Source organism: Malania oleifera, chromosome 1 (assembly GCF_029873635.1).
Source record: "Malania oleifera isolate guangnan ecotype guangnan chromosome 1, ASM2987363v1, whole genome shotgun sequence".
In the NCBI taxonomy this organism is placed as follows: Eukaryota; Viridiplantae; Streptophyta; class Magnoliopsida; order Santalales; family Ximeniaceae; genus Malania; species Malania oleifera.
Window position 1 is genome coordinate 127,764,884 of NC_080417.1, and position 24,521 is coordinate 127,789,404.

At 34.6% G+C, this 24,521-nt stretch overlaps 1 protein-coding gene across 1 annotated transcript; it reads right to left on the bottom strand.

Annotated features, from left to right (window-relative positions):
* Nucleotides 1–2,487: 2,487 nt before the first annotated feature.
* Nucleotides 2,488–19,852, bottom strand: LOC131151093 (uncharacterized). Its single transcript, XM_058102291.1, has 7 exons — nt 18,678–19,852; nt 15,567–15,806; nt 13,377–13,466; nt 12,789–12,938; nt 12,494–12,618; nt 12,178–12,307; nt 2,488–2,875 (listed from the first exon to the last, which is right to left on the bottom strand). Exons 1-7 carry the CDS (start codon nt 19,230–19,232, stop codon nt 2,750–2,752), a joined length of 1,416 nt encoding a protein of 471 aa, XP_057958274.1. The 5' UTR covers nt 19,233–19,852; the 3' UTR covers nt 2,488–2,749.
* Between the last annotated feature and the right edge of the window lie 4,669 nt (nt 19,853–24,521).

Here is a 24,521-nt window from a genome sequence, read left to right on the forward strand (position 1 = left end):
ATCAGAATCGCATCATCACTCCACCTTCAAAGAGATATTAGCGGTAAAGAGAGGGATTGAAAAGTTTGAATTCTATCTTATTAGACATACTTTTATAATCGAAATGGATATGTCCTCATTTCCAAAGATGATCCAATTCAAGCAAAAGATCCTCCCACAAGGACAACTCCTTAGATGGGCAAACTGGTTCTCACAGTATAAATTCGAAGTTAAGCACATCAAAGAAAAGCACAATATCCTTAGTGACTTCCTCTCAAGACCAACAAATCATCCCCAGGTCCTCTCCCTCATGGCATCCTCATCTTCTTCGTCTCTTTCAAAACTAGTCCAGACTCTTCCAAGTGAAATCCATGATAACATCCTCAGTCACACCATTGATAAGGGCAATCATAAAAATGATCCAAAGTCTCCATTCTCTCCTTTTATCAAAACATGGTTTGGTCGATGCACCGATAAAAAACCCGTACTGACACCCTCTTTTCCCATTCATCAAGAGTCTTTGGGTCCTCATACTTTCTCATATGACCTTCTCTAAAGAAGTTTTCCTCCTTCTTTGGTACCTTGTAAGGACCTACCGACTCAATATGATCCTTCACAAACCCTGGACCTATGCCTTCTTAACAGACCGGAGACAATGATCTCGCCAGTACAGTTACTTTAAGGATTGACTCCTGTTCTTCAAAATAGAAGCATAATGAGTTGAGCAGTTAGATTTCATCACAGGGTTCCCATATTTATTGGTCATTTTCCACCTCCAATGTGAGATCCAGATCGAAGACGGGAATAGATATGTTAATATCTCTCCCATCTATGAAAGGATAAGGAGCGTCAAAGAAAACCCCTTGGTGGATCCGCATATGGCCGATATATGCTCAATCATTTACATAAGTTCCTCATGCAATCTTTGGATATGGTTTTAGCATTTGTCGATGAGGATTGATATGATGTTGAACTTGTTCTCAACATTGTTAGCCAGCTCTCTCTGGTTTTCCATAATTTGTTAGAGCATTTTGTTCTAAGCTATGGCATTTTTTGATTGCCAATTGAGAGTTGCTTCAGCTTGGGATACCTGCTTGGTAAATTCGTCTGGGTTGACAACAAGTGGATCTTTGATCTTCCAAAAGTGCTTCGTGCTATATAAGATTCGGACAGAATGAGGTGTCAACATGTTGGACATCACTAGTTTACTATTTATATGTCAATTTTTAAAGCTATTTTTGAAAACTAAAAATTAAATCTTTTTTTTTTTTTTTTTTAAAGTTCATTTCGCAACTTCTTGTTAAAATACTTTAATATCAATAATTAACTTTTTCAAATATATTATTTATTTTATATATAGCTTTTGTTATAAATATAAATAAAAATGACCATGTGAATTTACAATATAACCAAAAACAAGAATATCCATAAATATTTCAAAATTTTGAAAAAAAAAAATCCGTCGAAGACTAGCTTTACTACTTTCCAATTATCATGTACAATAAGATTATTCTAATAGCATTAAAATTGATATTGGAATATTATAACTAAAGAAAATAATTATAACAGTTTTATTTTTAAATATAATTTAAAATATGTACTCTTTTTTTTTTATTGTATTTTTAATTTGTTTTTTTATTCAAGGAAAAAATTGAACATTTGTTCAATGCAAAATTTAATTCATTTTATTCATGGAATATTAATTAAATAAGTTACTTGTTTTTCATTTTTTATTTTTGTTTTCATAACTATTTACAATAATAATTGAATAGGGGAAAGTAAAAGTAAAACTAAAATTAAAAAATAAATGGTGCAGAGTGCAAAACCATGTGGCATTTCTTGCCTAACATTTCTAAGCCTAGGTCACCATGTTTTCGACTCAAGTTAGGTTGGGTGAGGTTTACTAACAGTAATAAGTTGCATTCCTTCAAGCTCATAATGGAGCTACAGAAAAGGAGTTCTACATTTGGAGGTTTAAAAGAAGAGTACTACCATTTTTGTCAAAAACCAAACAGAACAAAAAACAGACATACAACTAATTTATATTAATTTTCACAAAAAGAAATATATGAACCAAGTTATAACTTTCAATTTGTTTTAAAAACCATGAAGGGTTTAATGATCATCCCCAGAATGACTGACCACTCTACTTAAACCATTTTACGCAGCTCCCCTAGAAAGATACATAATGACAAACATGAGAACCACCACCAGCTTCAACCCATTCGGTTTTCATTTTCCAAAAGGCTCCACTCTTTAACCCAACCCAACCCAACACCAACCTCTATATTATTTTTCAGAATGCTCCACTACATTTATAAGCATGAATCTCAACCATTTAATTAAAAATTCAGGAGAATTTAGACAAAATTCAATACAAATTTATATTACATTTGTCCAAACCCACACATGTCCAAATCTAAAACTTTTCTCTCAACACAAAGAGGTAAATTTCCCATGGCCAAGAGTAGCACCTTACTCATAGCTCATACACAAATTCTGGTGGCCTTTAGGGGGAGAAAAAAGTGTTTTTTATATAATTTTACAAATTTATACACGGAATGCTTGATAAATTTGTCTCTTGAGTACAAATTTTGTGGCAAAAAGACAAAAGTTATCTCCTGAGAATTTAAAATTTGAAGAAATCATCAGACAGAGAGATGGGGAATGCATTTCATTGAAGCGTATCACAGGTAGCATACAAATATTGACATCTTGTGTAAAAAGCTTGTGGACTATGGACAATGTGTGAACGGAAGTGGATGCAAAATCAAAATTCAATGCCACTATTCAACTGAATGGAGAGTGCAGGCCGGCCAACATTAGACAAGGGGGTCTCCACTCTTACAACTATCCCCGATCTCCCAGCATTTCCATTCCATTTGGACCTGCCAATCTAAGTTTGAAACAATTTAAAAAAAAAAGAGTTAAAATAGCCCACACAATTGCATCCAGAAACTAAAAATAACTCAAATATTAAAAATATATATATATGAACGAATCAATTAACTTAATCATTCAAACAGAAGAGAAACGTTGACTACAAAAAGAATAGGTCAACAAGCTGAACTAAGATCCTAGTATAACTCAATTAACTTGGTAAAAAAAAAATTCCAAATTCCAAATATAACAGACAAAATCTGAATCCATCTACATTGTACTCGAACAAGATTCAAGCATGGCTGTGTGTTGTGAACTTACCTACCCTCTCAGGAGAGGGGTAGAGAGAGAGAAGCATCTAGGAAGGCATATGTTATATATGCAGCATGGAGATGACAAAACAAAGTTCCATCATCCCCTCTTGCAATTTTGGTAACAGAGATCCACCCAACAGGTATATTTCTTTCCTGGCTGAAATTACCTTCTTGAAAAAATAAGTCAATACACAGGCTTGAGCCCCTCTAATTTATGTAGGAAATCAGGCATATTTTCACTGTTGGAGATGTATGAGCAATTATCGACTGCTTCATTGTGAGATTGGGTGCACGAGGGGCAATATTCGAAAACAATGAACAAGTTATAAAGCTCTTCTCCCTATCAGATAATACTAGTGAATGTTTAAGTCAAGTCCAAAGGTTCTAAAAGTAATCGAGCTAAGCCAGGGTTCAGTATAAAAATAGTATTATCGAAGTTGTATCATTACTTGGAGTTTTCTCTCAAAGGAAGTTCATAAGATCAGGATTAAAGCCGAATGGCACATTGATCAAGAATTGAGAAGCTACATGTAACAAATAAAAACTAAAAAAATTAAGAAAACACAATGTAGGCCCTCATTTGCTTTACAAATGAACATTATATTTTCATCAATGATGTGAATTTTAAAAACTGCAACTATCAGTCACATTGTGCAGCACTAAAAGGATGACTTTCTAGTTTGTGTTGGGTTTCATAAGATTTTGTTTTTCCAGGAAATTTTAAAAATAAATTATGAATCCCAGTTTACATAACTTGAGTTGAATTAAGAAAAACATAATCCTCAAAGTCAAGTTTAAAACTGCACCCCATACTCCCAGCTTCTAGCACAAATACCCCACACACACCTCCTTAACATTGTTGCATAGTTCCACAAGTTTTTGGATGAACTCAAAACAGTAATATAAAGAGTTGAAGTTTGGAGAACAGCAACTTCCTTCCAGACAAATTTAAGGACAGAGAGAGTGGAGGAAAGAGTTGGAAAATGAGCAATTGTGCTACGGGCAGAAAGGCTTACACTCATTAAAAGCACTCTATCCAACCTGGCAATCCATTTCATGTCTTGTACTGATTCAAAGCTCATTTGCTAGGAGGTTGGAGGATATCCAGACAAGATTTTGCTGGGCAGCAAATGGGAGTAGATTACCTGTCAGGAGTGCTGAAACCACCTCTGTGTAAGGATTGGAAGTCAATAGCTTAATTAATTTCAGGCAGATGGATCTATTCCACCTTCACCATGGTGCTGTACTTTGGTCCTCACATTTCAAATTTTTATATTATCAGCCAACATTCTTCTTGCTGGTTGTCATTTCTGTACTTTTTTCCCCCTAGGTTAGCTATTTGTGGCATCTGTACTTCTTGTCACTAATAATAAGATTGAAAATTAATATTTTAAACCACTAATTAACAACAGCAAAGGCAATACACTCACAGGTTCAAATCATGAAAATGACCTCTCCAATTGCTCAAGTAAAGCTGTGTACTACTTGCCCACTCCGGACCCCAATGTGGCATGGGAGCTCTGTGCACTGGCTCTGGGTTTTGCAATGTTAAAGATAACATTGTATAAACTTACTTTCTTCTTGTTTAAAATTTTGTAATCAAAGAAAATTAGAAGTAAATAAACAAAATAATGGATAAAACTAAAATAACTCAAAAGTTTGTTAAGCAACCACAATACAAAGTTATTTTTTTAGCATTTATTATTGCTCTTTTTTTTATAATTTTTAGAGTAAGAAAATTATAAGTAAAAATAAAAACTGTTAATACACGAAAAATTATTAGTAAAAATAAAAATTGTTATACACATTATCTTAATTCTAATTTCTGTTTCATTTATTTACTTACTGTTTTTGGTCACAAAATTTATTTATTTTTATGTAAATAAAAAAATAAAAACAATGATAACATGTAGAACTATATATATACACCATTAAATAATGAGTTTTTTTGGGGACAGTTTACCTAACAAGCTACATGACTTTATCTAACAGAAAGTATGAACATTTAAGATATTAATCATAAAAAAAAAAAACAATAATAAATGGGAGAGATCAAAATAAAATAAAAAATAAAAAAATAAAAACCCTCATATGTTTGAGGGTGTAATGTACAATTTTACCTATATTTTAAAGTGGCTAAAGGGCTTTGCTGTGTAAATGGCTATAAACATTCAGGGCAGAAAAAGAAATCTTAGGAGCATGTTTATTAGTGGCAAAGGTTGATTACTAAAGAATCGAGGGGCCCACACAATGTTAGGGTATAGAATAGTATTATAACAGGTTGGAAGGTTTTCTTTGATCAAGTCAGCTTTGCTTTGAGCAGTGGAGACACTACTCTATTTTAAACTACAGCCCATGTGCAGATTCTCTTAGAAAGAGCCTTCCAAGCAACAAATTTTAGCAAGAAATGATGCTTTGGCAAGCACCTGCTTGCATGTAGCAGGATGGGTGTTGTGGGGGATGTTCCCTTCTTCAAAGGCGCCCAAGACTAGGAGCTAGAAAATTTTTATAAGCTTTTTAAACGCAAATAATGGAAACCTAAATGCCACAAAGCAAGAATGGAGCAAAAGATAAAATGTCTCACTCAACATCTCGCTGGTTCCTTCCTCTTCTCTTTCAATGGATCTGATCAAAGGAAGATAAGGGAAGATTCTCCACAAGTCTCTGCGGATAAAATACTTTCAATCTGCATCTGTAAAAGGTTGTGCAATGAGGTTTTTTGTTTGGAGAGATCCCAACTTAGGAGTGTGGTTTAGGATCACTCTTTCACTGCAAGTTGGGTGAGCGATTTGTCTTTGATTTTCTAGAGACTGGAGTTTTCACTTGTTGCAAAACATTTGCAGAACTCATTTTTGGGTGACAATTAGAACTAACTGTAATAAAACAGCAGCTTTCACTTGTTGCAAAACATTTGCAGAACTCATTTTTTTAGGTGACGATTAGAACAAACTTATCAAACAGCAACATGTGCCCTATTTTAACTCCGAACAAACTTATCAAACAGCAACATGTGCCCTATCTTAACTCCAAGGGGATTTAAAGGGGAGATCTAGTTTTGTTTTGTTGCAGCTTTGGAGTTGGTGGGAGCCTGACAGGTTCAAAGAAGGTTCCTAAGCTCAAGAGTGAGGTCAATAACAAGTCTTCACAACCTAATCATCAAGAGAATCGGAAGGACGTGCTACTGGGAAGCTAATGCCGATGTTCCAGCTGGGTGGGCGGCGCTGCAGCGCCTATGGAGGTGGGTGCAATCTCAGGCAAAATGTGATGGGGGCTGCTTGTAAAGAGGACTTCGTCACAGTTAGAATTTCTGACATGGAGGGAGCTGGAGCCGGAGAGTCCAATAGTAATGGAGTGGGTTTGGAGCAGCAACCCCTCCCGTGCTGTGAGGGGGAGGGGGTGTATGGAGAGTAAATATCATTCACATCACTTTTCCCTGGGCTTAGATGTTGGCTACTAAATATTAATGTGCTAGATCCAAATAAGTTCAACAGGGCCACCCATGTTTTCAGTCAAATTACCTTCTCCGAAGCAGTACCAATAAATTACATTCTCCGAAGCAGTACCAATATCCATCTCAGGCTTTGCTAGAGATTCCCATTAGCGATCAGGCCCAAAGCTCACTTAAGAGGCAGCCTATGGATTTAGTCAAGGTTCCTTCTCCGAAACAGGCCCAATTTCCATTTCCAACTTCGCAATTTTTTGGGGCCAAAATTAGTTTCATTTCACAGCGGGTCCTCACTGGGAAGAAAGATCAATCCATTGAGCACCTCTAGTGGAAGATGAAATCAGCGTGTAGTGGAGAGAATGGCCAATTAACATCCAGTGGTAAATGCTTTTCTTTTCTTTTAAATATCAGTAAAGAAGAAATATATTCACAAAACATCAAGGGGATGCCAACACGTGGTACAAAACATCAACCACTCTAAAGAGTGTTGCGAACATCAAGGGTTACACTATTATCATTAACAATTTGCCCACTAAGCCAGCTCGAAACAGCAGCAATCCACTGGCCTTTGCAAGTCTGAAGCAGAGTAATCATATCTTTGAAGGTTCTCTATTTTCTTTCTTTCCAAGCACACCAAAAGATGGCGAGAGGGACGAGGTTCAAAGCCTTGCAATTCTCCTTGGTGGCTCTCATGCCTTTCCAAGCCCAAATTTTCCCTCCCACTGAATTTGCCGTAACCCACTGCTGCCCATTCAAGGATAGAACCAGATTCCACAAGTTCCTTGCCCAGGGGCAGTGGAGAAGAACATGGTTAACAGATTCTGCATCAGCCATACAAGAAAACACCTATTTGTGACAGTAAGCCCTTTTGTCTGCAGATTGTCAAGGGTTAAAATATTCCCATGAGCAGACTCCTACACAAAAAAGGCATACTCTGAAGGGCTGCTGCCCTCCAAATGTGAATCCAACAGGAGTTTTTGCAATCAGTTACCATTGAAGAGAGCTTTTTGTAGAAAGATTTAACAGTGAAAACATCATTTCTGACCAAAGCCCATTTTGGTTTTTTAGGGATGTTTTGGTAATTCTGTAAAAGTCAGTGAGTGCATGAAGTTCCCAATCTGCCACCACATTCCTAGTAAAAGGAATGTTCCAAAAAATTCCCTGATCAGTGATTTGAAGATGATGGCTGATGGGCATTTTTGTCGCAAGCCAAGCTGTAGATGGAAGGAAAGACAATTCTAAGATTACTGTTCTCACGCCACGCATCATGCCAAAAGTAAACATTGGCCTCATTTCCCACTTGAAATGCCACAAATTGGAAAAAATCATCCCATCCTTTCCTGATGAATTTCCAAACTTCCACTCCATAGGATCCCCTTCTATCGTGTGTTGTCCAACCATTATGCTCAAGCCCATATTTAAAAACAATGATATCCCATCAAAAGTGGTCTTTCTCCTTCATGAACCTCCATAACCACTTCCCAAGGAGGGCTTCATTGAAAGTGAGGGATTTCAACCCCAAACCTCCCAAACAAATGGGCTGTTTAACCATTATCTATCTATAACAAAGTAATATTTAAACTCCTCCCCTAAGCTTCCCCAAAGAAATTTTCTTTGAATTCCCTCCAATCTCCTAGCAACTAAGGCCGGTTAGGGAAGGTGGGACATGAAATATACTGGAAGTATCATCAAACGCTCCTAATAAGGGTGATTCTGCCTCTTGATAAAAAATTTGTTTTCTATCCTACTAATCTCCTTTCAAATTTCTCATTAATATGGTCCCAAACTTGGTCTTTGAATTTTGGCTCCGAGGGGGAGACCTAGTCCCCCCCCTCACCCCCGCCCCCCGCAGCACATGTTCTCTCCAATTGGAATAAGCTCATTGTTGCCAGGTTTGCTTTCAGGCCCAAGACAGACTCAAACCCTAGCAAAATGAATTGGAGGTTGACGATATGAAAGACAGACTCAAACCCTAGCAAAATGCATTGGAGGTTGAGGATATGAAGGGGGTCATCTTCGCAAAAAGTGATAGTATCATCTGCCAAGGTTCAGGGTAAAATTGATGTTTTGGGGAGAAACTATTGGTAAAGGAACCAATCCTAATAAGTACAGGATCTAGAAAGAAATTTATGTATTGTGTAAGATCCAAATGTTCAAAATAGTGCCTACAAGTGAGAGGGTTACCAAAGGTAAGGAGAAGAGGGAGATGTCTCAGATAATGACAATGAGGCTATTAGTGAGTTTGACTATGATGGGGGTTGCTTTTGGATGAGATTCAGGATTTGGGAACAATATGGATATGTTTCTAACTCATTTGATTTACTTGGGGATATGTCATATGTACATGCTATCTCCAATGGAAGGATTGAAGGGGATTTCTATTTTTTGAGGATGATGGAATGCATTTGTGTAAGAATGGAATCCTACCCACCCTTGTTGGAGGAGATAACTGGGAAGAACTTAGAAGCTCAGCAATTGATGGATAAGATGGGTTTGTGGCTGCCTGATCTTGTAGGAAATGAATTTCAACTCAATGGGTAAGATGACTATGATGAAAAGGGTTCAAAGGGGGGCTTTCTTGAGGGCTTGTTTGGTATCGTTAGTGTCTTCTATTTCTGTTTTTATTTCTCTATAGTGAAAAAAAAAATTATAAAAACGTGTCTGTTTCTGTTGTCAATATTCTGTTTCTGTTATCACTTTTTAGTTGTTTGCCAAAAAACTGAAAAATAGATTTTATGATTTTCAATTATTTTGGCAACCTTTTACCAAAATATCTAGAAATAATTTTTTTGGATTAAATTATTCATTTTATACACTTTTAAATTAAAATCAAAATTAAATGATCATATGAATTTAAATATAATTAAAAGAAAAAATTACATAAATTTCAAAAAAATAATAATAATAAGACAATTACAAAACAATTTTACTATTTTTCAATTGTCATGTTCAATGAAATTTTTATTGTAAAGTAAAATTTGAAAGTAGAACAATTACGTAAAATAATTATAACAAATTTTATAATTATTATAGTAATTTTTAAATGTGCATTATTTGTAATTTTATTATTTTAATCATATTTTTATAATATTTTGATTTAAAATGAAAATGAGAATTTTTTTAAATTAGGTTTTTAATTTACATTAGTTTTATAAATGTTAACCAAACAAGTTGCCGGTTTCTAGTTTTTAGTTTTTGCTTCTGGTTTTTAGTTTTGTTTCTAGTTTTCATTTCTCTAATTTTTGACAATGATACCAAATGGCCCCTAATTAATTCCCACTATATGTTGTTTTCCCTATTTTTTATTTTAATTTTTCCAATTTTTTGAAGACTTCCTATCCTTGTTTACTAGGTTGTATTCTCTCTTCTTCCTTTCTTAATACATATTATTTTCTTATTAAAAAAATGGAGGGAGTGAAGAGAAATATCTTGAAGAGAGGCTGTTATGAAGCTAGATATTCCTCAATTCCTTCCATATCACTGACAGAGGAACCAGGAGTAAGAAAGGACTACTTTTCCCAAGAAGGCCGCCTGAAGGCTAGTGCTCCCACTGAAGTGTTTTTCTTTTTTTACCCCTTCACTTGGGAAGCCTTTTGGCAAAGGACTTGACACTTGATAACTTACAAAGAGGGGTACACTAGTAGTCAACATATGCTTTCTTCACAAAACTGAGATAAAAAAAGAGCATCATCTTCTGGTTCACTGCAAATGATCTAGAAACCCTTGTGATGGTGCATCGTCTATGATGGAGATTCAATGGATCTGTTTTGGGAGAATTATGGGCCTGGAGGAGCAGTAAGACAGATAGAGATTCGAACTTATCCCACACCCCCCCCCCCTGGGTATTTTTTGGATAAATGGCAGGAAAGAAATTATTAAGCTTTAAAGGAATAGAAACATTTCTAAACATTGTAAAGATACGCAGCGTAAATGTTTGGGGTTAACAGGCAGCACTTCATCAATATCCAGGCTGCCATTGATTTGTATTTTTCTTTTTTATACTATATCTTTGTGGGTGAAAAAGTGATTGATATTGTAAAGGATATGGCTTATACCCGGAGAGATCCAAAACAGTTCTGTTGCCGAAAAGAAGGCAATTGATAACCAGGGACACATCAAAAGGCTAATCCAAATGAAAAGAAAGTGGCCCTGCAAGCTCCTTTGAGAGACCTCCCTCACAATAAACAACCGGCAGAAAAGGGGACTGCCCCGGTTAACAGAAGCCATTCGTGTGCAGAAGATGCAAAGACAATTGACCATATTCTTCTAAACTGTTCTTGGACCAGACATCTGTGAGATATGGTCATTGCGCTGTCCAGGAAGCAGCTGGTCACTGCTATAACAGTGGAGAGAAAAATCTCAGCTTCAAAATGTTTTAGGTCAGGTAAAGAAAAAAAGATACCTATTCCCCTTACCATCCTCTGCATTATGTGGAGAATTCAAAATGCTTTAGGTCAGGTAAAGAAAAAAAGATACCTATTCCCCTTACCATTCTCTGCATTATGTGGAGGGAAGGAAACAGAAGGGCCTTTGAAAGATCAGCTACACCACCTAGTATGATCAAAGACAGATGGACTAGCACTATTACTAAGTGGCATAATGGAGCACAACAGATCCCACGCTGTTCTCAACTTTTCTGACACCACCCAATTTTACGGAGATTTTTTTTTTTTTGGCACTGTTTTTGTGCTTGGGTGGCACCCCTTGGTGCCCTCATTGACTTTTTTTTTCCCCCGCTGCTAAAGAAGAGGACCCAGCACAGTAGTCAAACCTCCTGGACACTCAATAGATGACCTACTAACTTCTACACCAGTTTTCAGCACATGCAATGGCTAGAATGCTCAATCTTTGCTGGCTAGTATTCATATTTTCCTGCATCAGCTGCCATCATTCAACAAGGAGAATCAACCTTCCTACAGCAGAGTTAGAGGTTCCAAAATGAAAGTTCACAAACAACCTCTATGAACTAATACAATTTTCATTTGTCACACTCCTTTTGAATTATCAGCTCAAAAACTTAACCATATGACCAGCACATCATATTTATTCTCCTTCAGTTTCTGATAAAACAATAGCAAATGCTCATCCTATACAACCCCGCCCCCCCTCCCCTTAATCTGTTCATTGTGTTCCTAATCTTAAATAAGTTGAACTGCATGTAGCCATTTCCAACAGCAGTTAAGCCTTATGTTCTTTGTAAACCACATAATAAATGGATGCAAGCACGAAGCAGATTAATTCCATCATGTAATTCTCCATCAATACTAGATGTCAGAATGAAAATGGAGATGCAGCCGCACTGTAATGTGGATCATCCTTCTTTCACATTGAAGGGTTGTTTTCCTATCATGCACGATTAATTTTGTTTTCAACATGCAGTATTTGAACTAGCCAAACCTTGCAAATATATTCATCCTCCAACTATTTTGTTATTAATTATATTTGAAGTCCATCTCAACCAAGAGAAGAATTTTCATATTTTAAGGAAACTAATAACAGGTATTGAAGCATTTTGGGTGGCCAAGATAAGAAATTTAACTGTTAAAAGTAATTACTCACAGATATAGAAGCAAATGCAGAAGGATAGGCCATGAGTGCACAACCACAGATCAAACTCAGTTGCTCTTTTACAGAATGAATAAGTTCTGCTCGCAACCCAGGACTGCTTCCGCCAAAAGTGGGGCTTACACTGAACAGAATATGCAAATAAAAGAGTAAGATATAAAAATTTGAACGCCAAATAGCATAAAAGTTCATGATCAAACTTTTTCCAAAGCAGTTTTGTAGCCTACACCTGCCACAATACTATAAATTACCATATAATCTGAGATAGGAATCTGGGTTGAACATCAAAGAAGAAAGAATGTATTCTTACCTGAACCGAAGTGTAGGCCTCATCAGGAGACCAGATCTTCGCCAGGCTAAGGCTTGATCAAGACCCAAAGTGAATGATTTGTCAGGCCATTGTACCATTGGTGTAATGCGTGTACCCCATTTGTTCTGCCAATAAATAATAAATTAATAAATGAACTCCCAGAATAAGGGGACCATATCGGTTTAAATTTGCTGCATTTTTTGGTTTAATAATGACAAAGTCTTTTAGACTAACAGTTAGTAAAAATCTTACTTAATTCAGTTCGATATTAAATCTTACAGGCCCGCCAGCTAACCTTGCAAGAAAAGCTGAACCTCATTTCTCCTGGATACTGACCCTCAGCCTGAAGCAGGCCACCACAAACAGGAAGGAATGCACTCGTAGTTATCCCTTCACCAGATACATATGTTAGCTGCCCATTGGGAAATTGCAAGTCCATAAATGTCTGAAAAAAAAAAAAACACAAAGTTAGAAAATCCACCCAAGCGAGCCCCAATATTCCATATTGCAATATGCTTTCACCGAAAAACAACCACAGGCAGAATTTCAACTGCCACAGGCAAGATCTATAAACAAAAAATGTACAAAAAATTATGGGATTAAAGTAAAGCTATTAATGGCATTGACTTCAATTACCAATGAATTACAAGAACCAACAAAACATAAAGCATTTATAATATCAAGTTCTTTCATAATATATTCAAGTATAATTATCATATCCTAATCTAAAAGGATCAGTTGAATCTATGCAGTTCAAAGTGTGGAAAGAATTAATATAAAATGTTGGGGTTACAGTTGGCCCCCGGAAAAAAAAAATGCATACATGCTTCAAAAATATCATGCGCAGGAAGCACGGACAAACAGACAAAAAAAATGAACTTACACAGGCCAAAGGATTGAGACAGATCATTGACATCAACAGCCATCTTCTATGTTTCGACCATACAGCTGGACAAAGAGAGTGCATTCCATTCTGACAATCACTTAAAACAGCAAATAAGGACAAACCCAGAAACAAAAAGAATCAAGCAAAGCATCTAAATTAAGATCTGAAAAAGCAAAGTTATGATGTCAATCCTAGAGTTAAAATCAAAGAATTCAAAATACAATAAGAGGGAAAAAAAAAAGTAGGAATAAGTTATCCATATCATAATTAACACTGACAGCCAGATAAACAAAGGATGGGCTCCAAGTCCAGGATTGAAACTTGGCATAACCTTTGTTTCCTTGGGCATTGGAACAACCACAAATGCAATTCAATGACAAGCTTCAGGGCTGCTTGCTTATCATTTCTGCTTTTATTTTTTTTAATTTTTTTAGCAATACAATGAAGAAAAGGGAGGAGACAACAAATTTGTTTACCTAAGTTTTCAATTTCTGTTATTGTGGCAGCAACTACAAAACCAATTTTCTGGTTTTAGTTGTTGAGGCAGCCAATTGCAACCAATTGCAATAGCAATTAATCCAAGATTGACTTTTTTGTATTAAATCATTATGTACATAATTTTTTAATGAAAAAATTTTGGAGAAAAAAATTGCAATGTAAATTTAGAATAAAATTAAATAAAAATCCTAAAATTTTCTTAAATTTTGAAAAAACAAAATCCATAAAAATACGTTCATCAATTTTCACTTGCATACACGACAGGATTGCTATTGGAATATTAAAAAAAAGTGAGTTTAAAAATATAATAATTGGGTAAAATAAATGAAGCTATTTTCAAATTTTTATCATCATATCTTTTAATGTGTATTCTTTCACATTTTCTTTACTCAAATCATATCTATTAATTGCTATTTGGTCCAAGGAAAAAAATAAGCATGCGTTCAATCGGGTTTTAAATTTGTTTCAGTTTGGGTTTTAGTTCCTGTTTCTAACTTTTAGTTTTTGTTTGCAATTTACATTTTCATTTTGTTTTATTTTTTCATAATTTTTAACTGCAAAATAAAATGACCATTTAAGCTATTAAGTGGCCAGCCAACAATGCAAAGCAAGCTATCCAACAATATCAATCAAGCCACACACATCTCTCAGTGTTAACAGTTACGCATATAATTAATAGCATAAAAATTAACTCAAAATGTTGATGACCTATAATGCTTCAGTAAGATTTGCACACAAGATTTTAAACCTCTAAGTTTGGCTAATCTATAATAGAACTTACTAATGAGAAGCCTAGGGCTTGTTTAGTTGCAGAAAATAGTTTCATTCTATACGTCCAGTTTCCAAAGAATAACAAAAAATAATCACCTTGTTTTCCACTTCACTAAATTTTGATTTTTTTTTTATTTTTTTTTTTTTATTTTTATTTTATTTTTATTTTTTTTTTTTTGCTGTTTTCCAACTTTACAAATATTTGAAAACTAGACAACAAGATGGCATTTTTGTAATTCATTAGAAAATAAGAAATGGAAAATGGAAATTGTTTATTACAGCTGAAAATGCCTTCATAGTTTCCAGATGTAGCAGGGCATGAGTGGCTTACAGATAGTGCCAAGATAGAAGATTGAGATCAAGTGCTGCTGCAGCTGGATGCAGAGAATGGGATTATGGTTGAATGGATTTTCAAATCCCTTCTAGCAACTGCCCCTGCTTGGCATGTTAAGGATTACTATTCTAAGATAATTTTAAGTGCAAAATCCCATTTCAAATTCCATCTAGAAATGCCAACGACATGGAGCAGACTTTACATCCAATTGGATTCAGTATCAAACTTTCAAGTTTCACATAGTTTCCAATTTGTACCATATATGGCGTATACGGGCATAATTGAATAAGGCTGACAACTGAGATAAGAAGGGAACAACCAAACAACAAGTGAGGTATGTTCAGAAGAAAACTAAAGCTTAAGAGGAGACTTTTTAGGCAAGTAATAAAGGAAAGAAGAGCACAACATAGGACTGGTCATGCTACATTTCCGAAAGTTATTAGTAACAGCAACTAAGTCTGCAATATCGATCCAGAAGCTAAAGAACCTTCTGTCACTCCCATCACAAACCATAAGTTTTTATTTTCCAGCAGTTTGTAGGAATAACCACTCAAACAACATTATAAATTCAAAAATAGTCATACCTTCCTGTCGTAACCATACCAAAGCAAGTGCTGCTTTGACAAATGAACTGGCAAAAGAAGTGTTGAATCCCGAACAAAGAGCACCGGTCCAAGCTGAACAAGGAACATAGATGAATTTCCAGTTCCCGATGTGGAACTACCACGGGAAGCCTCTACTCGCCAAAAATCTCCCCTTGCAACTAGAGAACTTTCCACATCACAGGTCCTACTATCATAAGTTGATGTAACATTAATGGTCCCCTGCATTTACAAAAAAGAAAACAAAACATAAACAGTAGAAGTTTGTTTGGTATCAGTTCTGTTTTTTGTTCTGTTTTCAGCACACTGAAAGAAGAGACTATGAAAAACGCATTTGTTCACATTACCAATTTTCTGTTTTTTTGTTCTCAGCTTTCAATTGTTTTTGGAAAAACAGAAATCAAATCTTAAGGATTTCAATTATTTCGGCAAACTGTAGCCAGAGTACTTTCATATCCATAATTAACTTTTGTGGATTAAATCATTCATCTTATGCATAATGTTCTATTAAAATTAGGGTAAAAGACACTGACCTCCCCCAAGGTTTGACAAATAGATAAGGACCACTCCTAAGATTTCAAAAATCCAGGCGATCTCTCCTGAATTTTCAAAAATTTCCTAGGCACTCCTGAGATTTTCTGAAAAGACACAAACTTCCTTTTATATTTGGCACAAGGAAAATTTTTTCAGAGCTATAAGTGTCCTGAAAATCAAATGTCAAGCAGGTCTATAGGATTTTTGAAATCTCATGGAGATCTACGGGATTTTTGAAACCTTAGGAGAGGTCCTTGTCTTTTTACCAAACCTCAAAGAAGGTTAGTGCCTTTTATCCTTAAAATTAAAATAACATGATCAAATGAATTTTAAATTTAACTAAAACAAAAATATCCATAAATTTTTAAAAAATTTAAACAATTAATGAAAGTCATTTAAAAATATTTTTACTATTTTTCAATTGTCATGTACAATAAGATTGTATTTGTAAAAGTGAATTTAAAAATATAATTATTAAAGTTTTATATACATTGTTGGCCCACAATTTAATAGCTTAACCTTTTAGGTGAAGTGGTTGTCTAACATGGCACCAGAGCTGGATACCAGGAGACCCTAGGTTCTAATCTTGTTGCTCATGTTTAAATAGAAACTTATCGTATTCCTCGTAATGGGTGTTATCTATCATGTGTTTATCTCTCCACATGTTGCCGGCCTGCACATGAGAGAGAGTGTTAAAAGGGCAGCCCAGTGTACAAAGCTCCCGCGTATGTGGGATCCAGCAAAGGGGCAGACCACAATGAGGAGTGTCAAAGCTTGATATATATTGCTGGCCCACAACCAAATAGCTTAAACTTTTAGGTGAAGTGACTATCTAACAATAATAATTAAGTAAAATAATTACAATAATTTTTTATTTTTATTGTACTATGTTTATTTTATATTACTCTGAACTATTATTATTTGAATAATATTTGTTAATTGTTATTTGATTCAAAGACAAAAATGAGCATTTGTTCAATAAATTTTTATTTGTTTCAGTTTCAAAAATATTAATAGTTGTTGTTTTCGGTTTTCAGTTTCTGTTTTAATTCTTAGTTTTTGTTTCCACAATGTTCGGCTGTGATACCAAATGGCTCCTAAATCTAAAAGGATTGAACCTAAGACTACCTACCTACAAAATTACAAATCATACCAGACTTCATATCATTTATATCTAGGGACAGTCGGCATTCAAAAATGCATCAATTCCCAAGAAATAGAGTAAAAGTAAAAATTTCAACATGCAGTAGAATATTTTTCATTTCACCATATCTCAAACTTCTCAATGTTCATGCTGCTCTAATAACTTACAGTTTATTTGCTATGTAGCATGATTATTTTCATGCCACTAGCAATCAACCAATAATTCAGACTGTCCTTTTCCTACTTATCTACTAACATTGAACTTGATAATTTGAGGATTATAATTGGTTTCATTAACCATTCTCAGGGGTTTTGGTCCATACAAAAGCTCTATGAATGTATGCTAGTCTCTTAGGTATTCAAGTGAGAATTTGTGGTTTAAGGCTTTGTTCAAAATTACGATATAGCATGCTTTCTTCTTCTTTTCTTAATAGATTTTTCTTCTACTTTTCTCTTTTCTACAGCTTCTTTTGATTTTCTTCTTTCCCATTATCTCATTCTTAATCTTCTCGCTATTAATTTTTCCTAGATATTCCCTATCTTCTATCTGGATAAAGCCCTCAATTTACAACACTAAACAGAAAAGTAGATGTTAAATTAGCAAGGCACAGCCGCATAGGAGCATACACAAGGAAGGTGAGGTGCACTTTTATCAAAAAATGAGTAGAAAATGCTTATATTTTGAACATTTAGTATTTTTTTTATCAGCAAAGGAAAAATATATTAGCTAGGCATCAAGGGGATGCCAAGTCATTGTTAATATCAATACAAATGATACATTTAATCTCCATTGAATGGAGTAAATGATCTAGAAAGACAATCAATTAAGTCAATGCATGACAACTCATCTTATTTCTTCTAACTTCCTGAATATTTTTCAGCTGAACTAATTTTTCTAAAGGGTAATTTTGATGTCATGTCTTTTTGAACTTGAAATTGGGTCAGCCAAAGTCTTGAAATTTTTCATTTTTTGTTCAAGAATAGAAGTGAGACTTTTATTCCATTGGAATTTTGTTTTTCAGTTATTTCCATTGTTCCCGAGATTTCATGCATGTATGAAAGCGCCTAGTCGTGTAACTCATGCAGGTTGCCTGCCTGAGGCCCAGGCCTTGGCACCTGAGAGTAACCTGTGCCTCAGGCACAATTTTTATAGCGTTGCGTGGCACTTTGAGCAATAGTGCATCATTATTCAGCTAAATATAATTCCTCCTTTTATTCCATTTAGCAAAGCTCCTATTTGGCTATTTCAATGGCAACCATCGCTTAGCCTGGTAATCTAATCATCTACCATACCTCCCCGTGAGACTCAAACATCGTAGTGTATAGTGAGCATAGATAATCGTAAGCAAATGTATGTAAAAACAAGGCCACTTCGCCAAAGGACATCCTAACACAGTATTACATTCAAAAACTTACCTGAGATCTACCAAAATGCCCCACTGACTTTATATTAAAGCCAGAACTTTCTTCGTCCACCAGTTCATCCGAAGAAGGATCATCCTCGACAAAACCAATGTCCCTAAACCGCTTCGCCAAAGATCCCCAATCCTCCTGACTAGCAGCGCCTATATTAACCATCTGAGCTCTCATATTTGTCCGAGACAATGTCACGGCAGTCTCCTCTTGATGGAATGGCATCGGCAACCTCCGGAAGAACTGCTGGACCATCCCATTTACGCAAGCCCCAAAATCAGCCCCTGCCTGCCCTAGCCTGTTACCGATATCCAGAATGGCTGACACACCACTAATTCCTGAATTGTCAGTCACAAGCCCAAAGTCTTTTATTCCGAAGCTCTGGTTGGGAAACTCAACTTCAAAAAGTTTCGGCGTCTCGGGCCATGAGAACGACGGCGGATTCATGTGAGATTGAATTAATCCCGTGAAGCCCTGTGCAAGCCTGTCCGCCAAATCCTGGCCATGGCGCTGCACCTCTTCCCACGCTTCGAACGGTCTATCTACAGACATCTGCATCGAATCAAAGCTTCTTTTTTTCTTCGCCACTCAAACGAAGACAGCAAGCACACCAGCAGCAAACGGACAACAGTCAAAAACAAAAACAAAACAAAACAAAACAAAACAAAATCAAATTAAAAGGTTGAAAATGTTAACTATTTCGACTCAAACCCGAATCAAGCTTGGCTTATAAGCTGAAACTAGAAAGTAACAGCAAGAACAGCCATGGAAAAGAAAGTATGAATTTAAGGCTTCAGTTTCTCAAAAGAAAAACTCGATTTTAGGGCTTTGATTTTGCGAACTTAGGGTCCTGATGCCGCAAAACCGAAAACTGTGAAATTCAGGATTCTATTGAAGGCGGCTGGGGACTGTGGGGTCGGGATTTCGAAAATTAAAGCTCGGGAAAATAAAAATTAGGTTCCGATATACAAAGTTCAGTCGATAGAAGAGGGAGACGGATTAGCGTTAAGATCAGGTTTGCGGCTTAAGGAGTTCTGTGATAGAGCGAGAACTGAGAAGGGAGGCGCGTGCAAGAGTGCATCAAAGAAATAAAAGTGAGAGCCGCTTGAATGCGCGGGGTGCGCAATGCCCGTGGCACTGCTAGGGTCGCCACGTCGGCGCTCGAGTGGTTATCTTCCTCGGGCTTACTTGGGTGGATATTTTATAAGAGTTTTTTTCCAATAAAATATTAAATAATATAGAAAAAATTTCCTAGTTTAATATATACGTAATCTCGCATCTTGTTACTGCAAGATTTAAAGAGAGACGCACTTCCATGATAATGAGTGGCAGCAAATCTCACAAGATCATCCTGTAAGATATGTTTGATTTGGTGTTTTTCCCTTCATTTCACTTGCGAATAGAGAGCAGAGAGGGTCGTCTATAAAGCTCCGTTTGCAGAGAGTGCAGAGAGGAGGACGGCAGCAACAAGAGGCATACGAGCCCAAGTTACCGTTCGGTGGACTTGAGCAGGTGACCGTTTGAATAAACAGATGAGAAAAGTTATAAAAGGGGGGAAATGGAGTACGTATTTTTTCTTACCGTAAAACAAAATTAGTTTCATTGAGTTCTTATTTAACCAAATGTTTGAAGATTTGTTATTTTAGTTTCATAAAGTATAGTGTGGTTTCGATTTTTTTGTTGAAGACTGTATCCGAAAACCCCCAAGTTTAGGTTTCATTTCATTCATGTTTTTTCAAATTTTTTTTTTTCCTGTTCTGCGGCTTTTGGGTTATAATGAGGTTTGATGAAGGAATGTATGCTCTTAGGATTATATAATTATAATAGGGTTTTATAATTAATTGTATAAAAAAGTTATTAATTTGTTAGATTAAATTTTCTTATAGATCAAGTGGGAAATTTTTATTGAAACAGGAAACGGTAATCATGTGTCACTTTGTGGCTTGTGGAATTTTATAATCGAATTATTTCGAAAATTGACACATTCTTCATTTTTGCCTCTATTAATTATATAATTATAATTTCAATTGAATTATTTCAACTACCCAATTTGTTGCTTAATGCACATATACATTTTACTAAAGTATGTACTTTGATAGGTTGTCTTTTCACTAAATGATTGTTGCATAAAAATGTGAAATTGTTTTACTTTTCATGCTTAAGTCTTTATTAATATGGAAATTGGTTTTTGCATAAGCTCTTGTTATGTTGCCCTTTCAGCATAATATATATATATATATATATATATATATATATATATATATATATAGTTCTTTGGTTTTAGCAATAGTGAACTAGAAAACAATTCATTGAATTCTTTTGTTTGTTTGGTTTTTTTTTTTTTTTTTTTTGTTCTCTTTTCTTTAGTACCATTCAGCAACACTTCCCCTCAAAGATTATAAAACAAACTTGTTTTCATAAAATAAATAATTTAGGCATCTTATAAAAATTGGAAATTTTCTTCTATAGATTTATGCAGATACTAGACTTTATAAATTTTAAAATGAGAAGATAGAATCTTCTAATATTATCTTACAAATATCATCTAATATCTTTATAATAAGCCTAACACAACAAAGTATTACTAATATATAAAACAACTTAGTGAGTATACAAGACAATTAAATTATTTGGTATAGTCAGATATTATAATTCATTAGTCCTAGAAATGATAAAAACTTCTATAATTAGGTGCACCTATTGAACCTTATTCTGAACTCCAATTTTAAGAAAAATAGAATGTATTACAATTTGGTGACCTCTATTAGGCAACTGAACTTAATATAATAAATATCTTTAAATACATAGATTGCCCTAATGGCACCTTGGGCATCCACGGGTCACAAAGTGGATGATTGACTTATTCCATATCAAGAATAATAATTAATGGAATCCTTTTATAGCATGTAGCATTAATACTTAGGTGCCTTATATTTTACTATAAGAAAAATACTATAATAAAAATTAAATTATTGTAATTATTTTACTTAGTTATTATATTTCAAAATTCACTTTAGAAGAACAATCATATTGTACATGACACTTGAAAAATAGTAAAATTTTGTTACTGTTTTCCTATTGTTTAATTACTTATATATATCATTTCACAAAATAGTTTACCCTACCATAATTGTATTAATATACAGGATAGACATAGGTATGGATATATACATATATAACTAGTTTATTTTATTTTGACCAAATAATAGTTTTTCTTTCTTATTCAAGCAATAATTTATAGACATAGGTATAAATATATTTTTTTAGTACAATTTTGGTTTAATTTACTTTCGTAGGTCTTTACAATTTCCTGAGGGTCGATCTTTAAATGGTAGGAAGCTTGAGCAACGTTGGTTTGACCAATTCGAATTGACCATAAGTGTAAATTAAATTAATTGTACTTGAAGATATATCAATATTTGCATATTTATCCAGATCAATACGCATTGTGGATAACCAAAAAATACCATATGCAAGGATATAATGATACAGTCCTCTATGAGGTTGTTTTCGTAATTGATGATTACGGTTTGCGCATTGTGTTGGATGCACACTGTGTAGGTACGACGTATTTAACTGTGCAGTTATATGTCGAAATCATTTCTTACACCGGTGTCACCGCGGATAGGCAAACGGGGACGTCTGCCGAGCATGTGATTGAAGCGAAGGAAGACACCCAACAGACACGTCATTATGATATGATTAAGGAAAAATGTATCGAACCATGAGTTACATACATGTTATGCTATATGCATGTGGATACTCATGAGTTAGGATATGACTATAGAAAATGGAAAATTATGAAATGACATTGATATATGAATACACAAAAATGAAAGTCTATGAAAGCCATTGAAATATGAATATGTGAAATAGAAGCTTATGAAAACACGTTGTTATTTGAATACGAGAAATGATATGAAAGCTTATGAAAATATGTTCTTACATATATATGTGTGTGTGTGTGTGTGTGTGTGTGTGATTATAAGTACATAGCTACATAGATATTTTCCCAATTGATATAATTATTTGAATGAATGTGTTAGTATATAACATAACTCATATTGTCACACACTGTGAATAATTTATTTCATCTCACTGAGAAGTGTCTTACCCAAAATTTTAACATTTTATGGAATCAGGACAAACAAGCAGAGAGAGCTAGGAGGGAGAAGAGATCATAGTATCCTAGTAGTCAGGGTAAGCGTTTTGAGTTGGGAATATGTTTCGTATGACCCTAGAGTGTTTTGTGAATTTTGGGGGGTATATGGATTGGAGTATGTATGGATGTATAGAGCTCTGGCATTTGTGTTTGGGATGGTATATAAATATTGACTTCCGTTATTAGGTATACTTTTATGAGATGGACTGATCATCTAGTACCCTATTTTGGGTCAGATCATGTTAATATGGTAACAGAGACGTTTGATGTTAATTAACTACTGTTGTAAAATAAAATAAAATAAAAATAAAAAGTCAGGGTGTCACAAAGAAAGATGTAAACATGTGAGTCAAGTGAATGTTTATGTATCTAGTACAACAATTTACTCCTATATTTCCAATCAATCTTTCAAAACCATCGCATTATCCAGTTATTAATTAACACCTTTGACCTCATCTTCTTTTTATTTCTAGCAGGGTTGTGATGCATCAATTTTATCGGATGGAGCAGGTGAGCAATTTTCTTGGCCTAATATAAATTCGATAAGAGGATTTGATATTATTGATCAAATTAAAAAACATTGGAGGAGAGTTGTCCTAAAACGGTGTCATGTGCAGATATAGTAGCTATCGCAGCCCGAGATGCTGTTGTCCCAAGTAATTAAGTTTAACTTTTTTATTTTTCATGCGATTTATGCAAAATAATTAATAATTAAAAATATTATGTTGTGCAATGATTAGAAAATTTTCATTTGAGAGCATGGTTTTAAATCTTAAATATGAAATTATATGTATTTTGTTAAAACTTGATATACATTGTTGTCTCACAACCTAACAACTTAACATTTTAGATAAAATGGTAATCTAACATGATATTAGAACTGATTATCATAAGGTCCTGGCTTCTAGTCTCATCGCCCGCATTTATTTTGTGGTATTTAAAAATTTATTGTACATTTATCTCTGCATGTGTGGGGGAGTGTTAAAACTTAATATACATTGTTGGCTCACAACCTAACAGTTTAAACTTTTAGGTAAAGTGGTAATCTAACATATTTGAGTAAATCATAATACAAAATATAATTAACTTTCATCAAATTTCACATAAATTTAATATTGTAAGACAAACTTAAACTTCATATTTCCAAATGCAATCTAATATATGACTAGTAGATAATAATAGTATTGTAATGTTTCCTAAAACATATTCTCAATGTTTGAGAGAATATTTAAAGTGCAAACAGATCTTACTAGCTAGCTTGAATTATTTGATTTTTACATGTTTTTCATTCCACTCCAATCCCAACCCACTCCATTTCATTCCAAGAATCAAAGTGTGTCATTAGTCCTAACTGCCTAGATAATGTGCATGAAAATTAATAAGTTTATTAAAAAATCAATCTTGAGAGTATCTTGGGGAGAAACCCGCACCTGGGTGGACCTCATTCACAGCCTGAGGGTCTTCCTAGAATACTTTTAGAATTTATGTTTTGGAAAGGCTAGAGCTTGTTTAGCTGTGGAAAATATTTTAAATTATATATTTTTATTTTTAATTATAAGAATTTTGCTTAATTTTCAGTTTTCCATGATTCATGCGAAATACGTAGAAAATATATGGTTTTTTTAGTTGTATCAAATAATTTTTAATTTTCTATTTATAAACAAACAACAACAAAACCAAGCCTT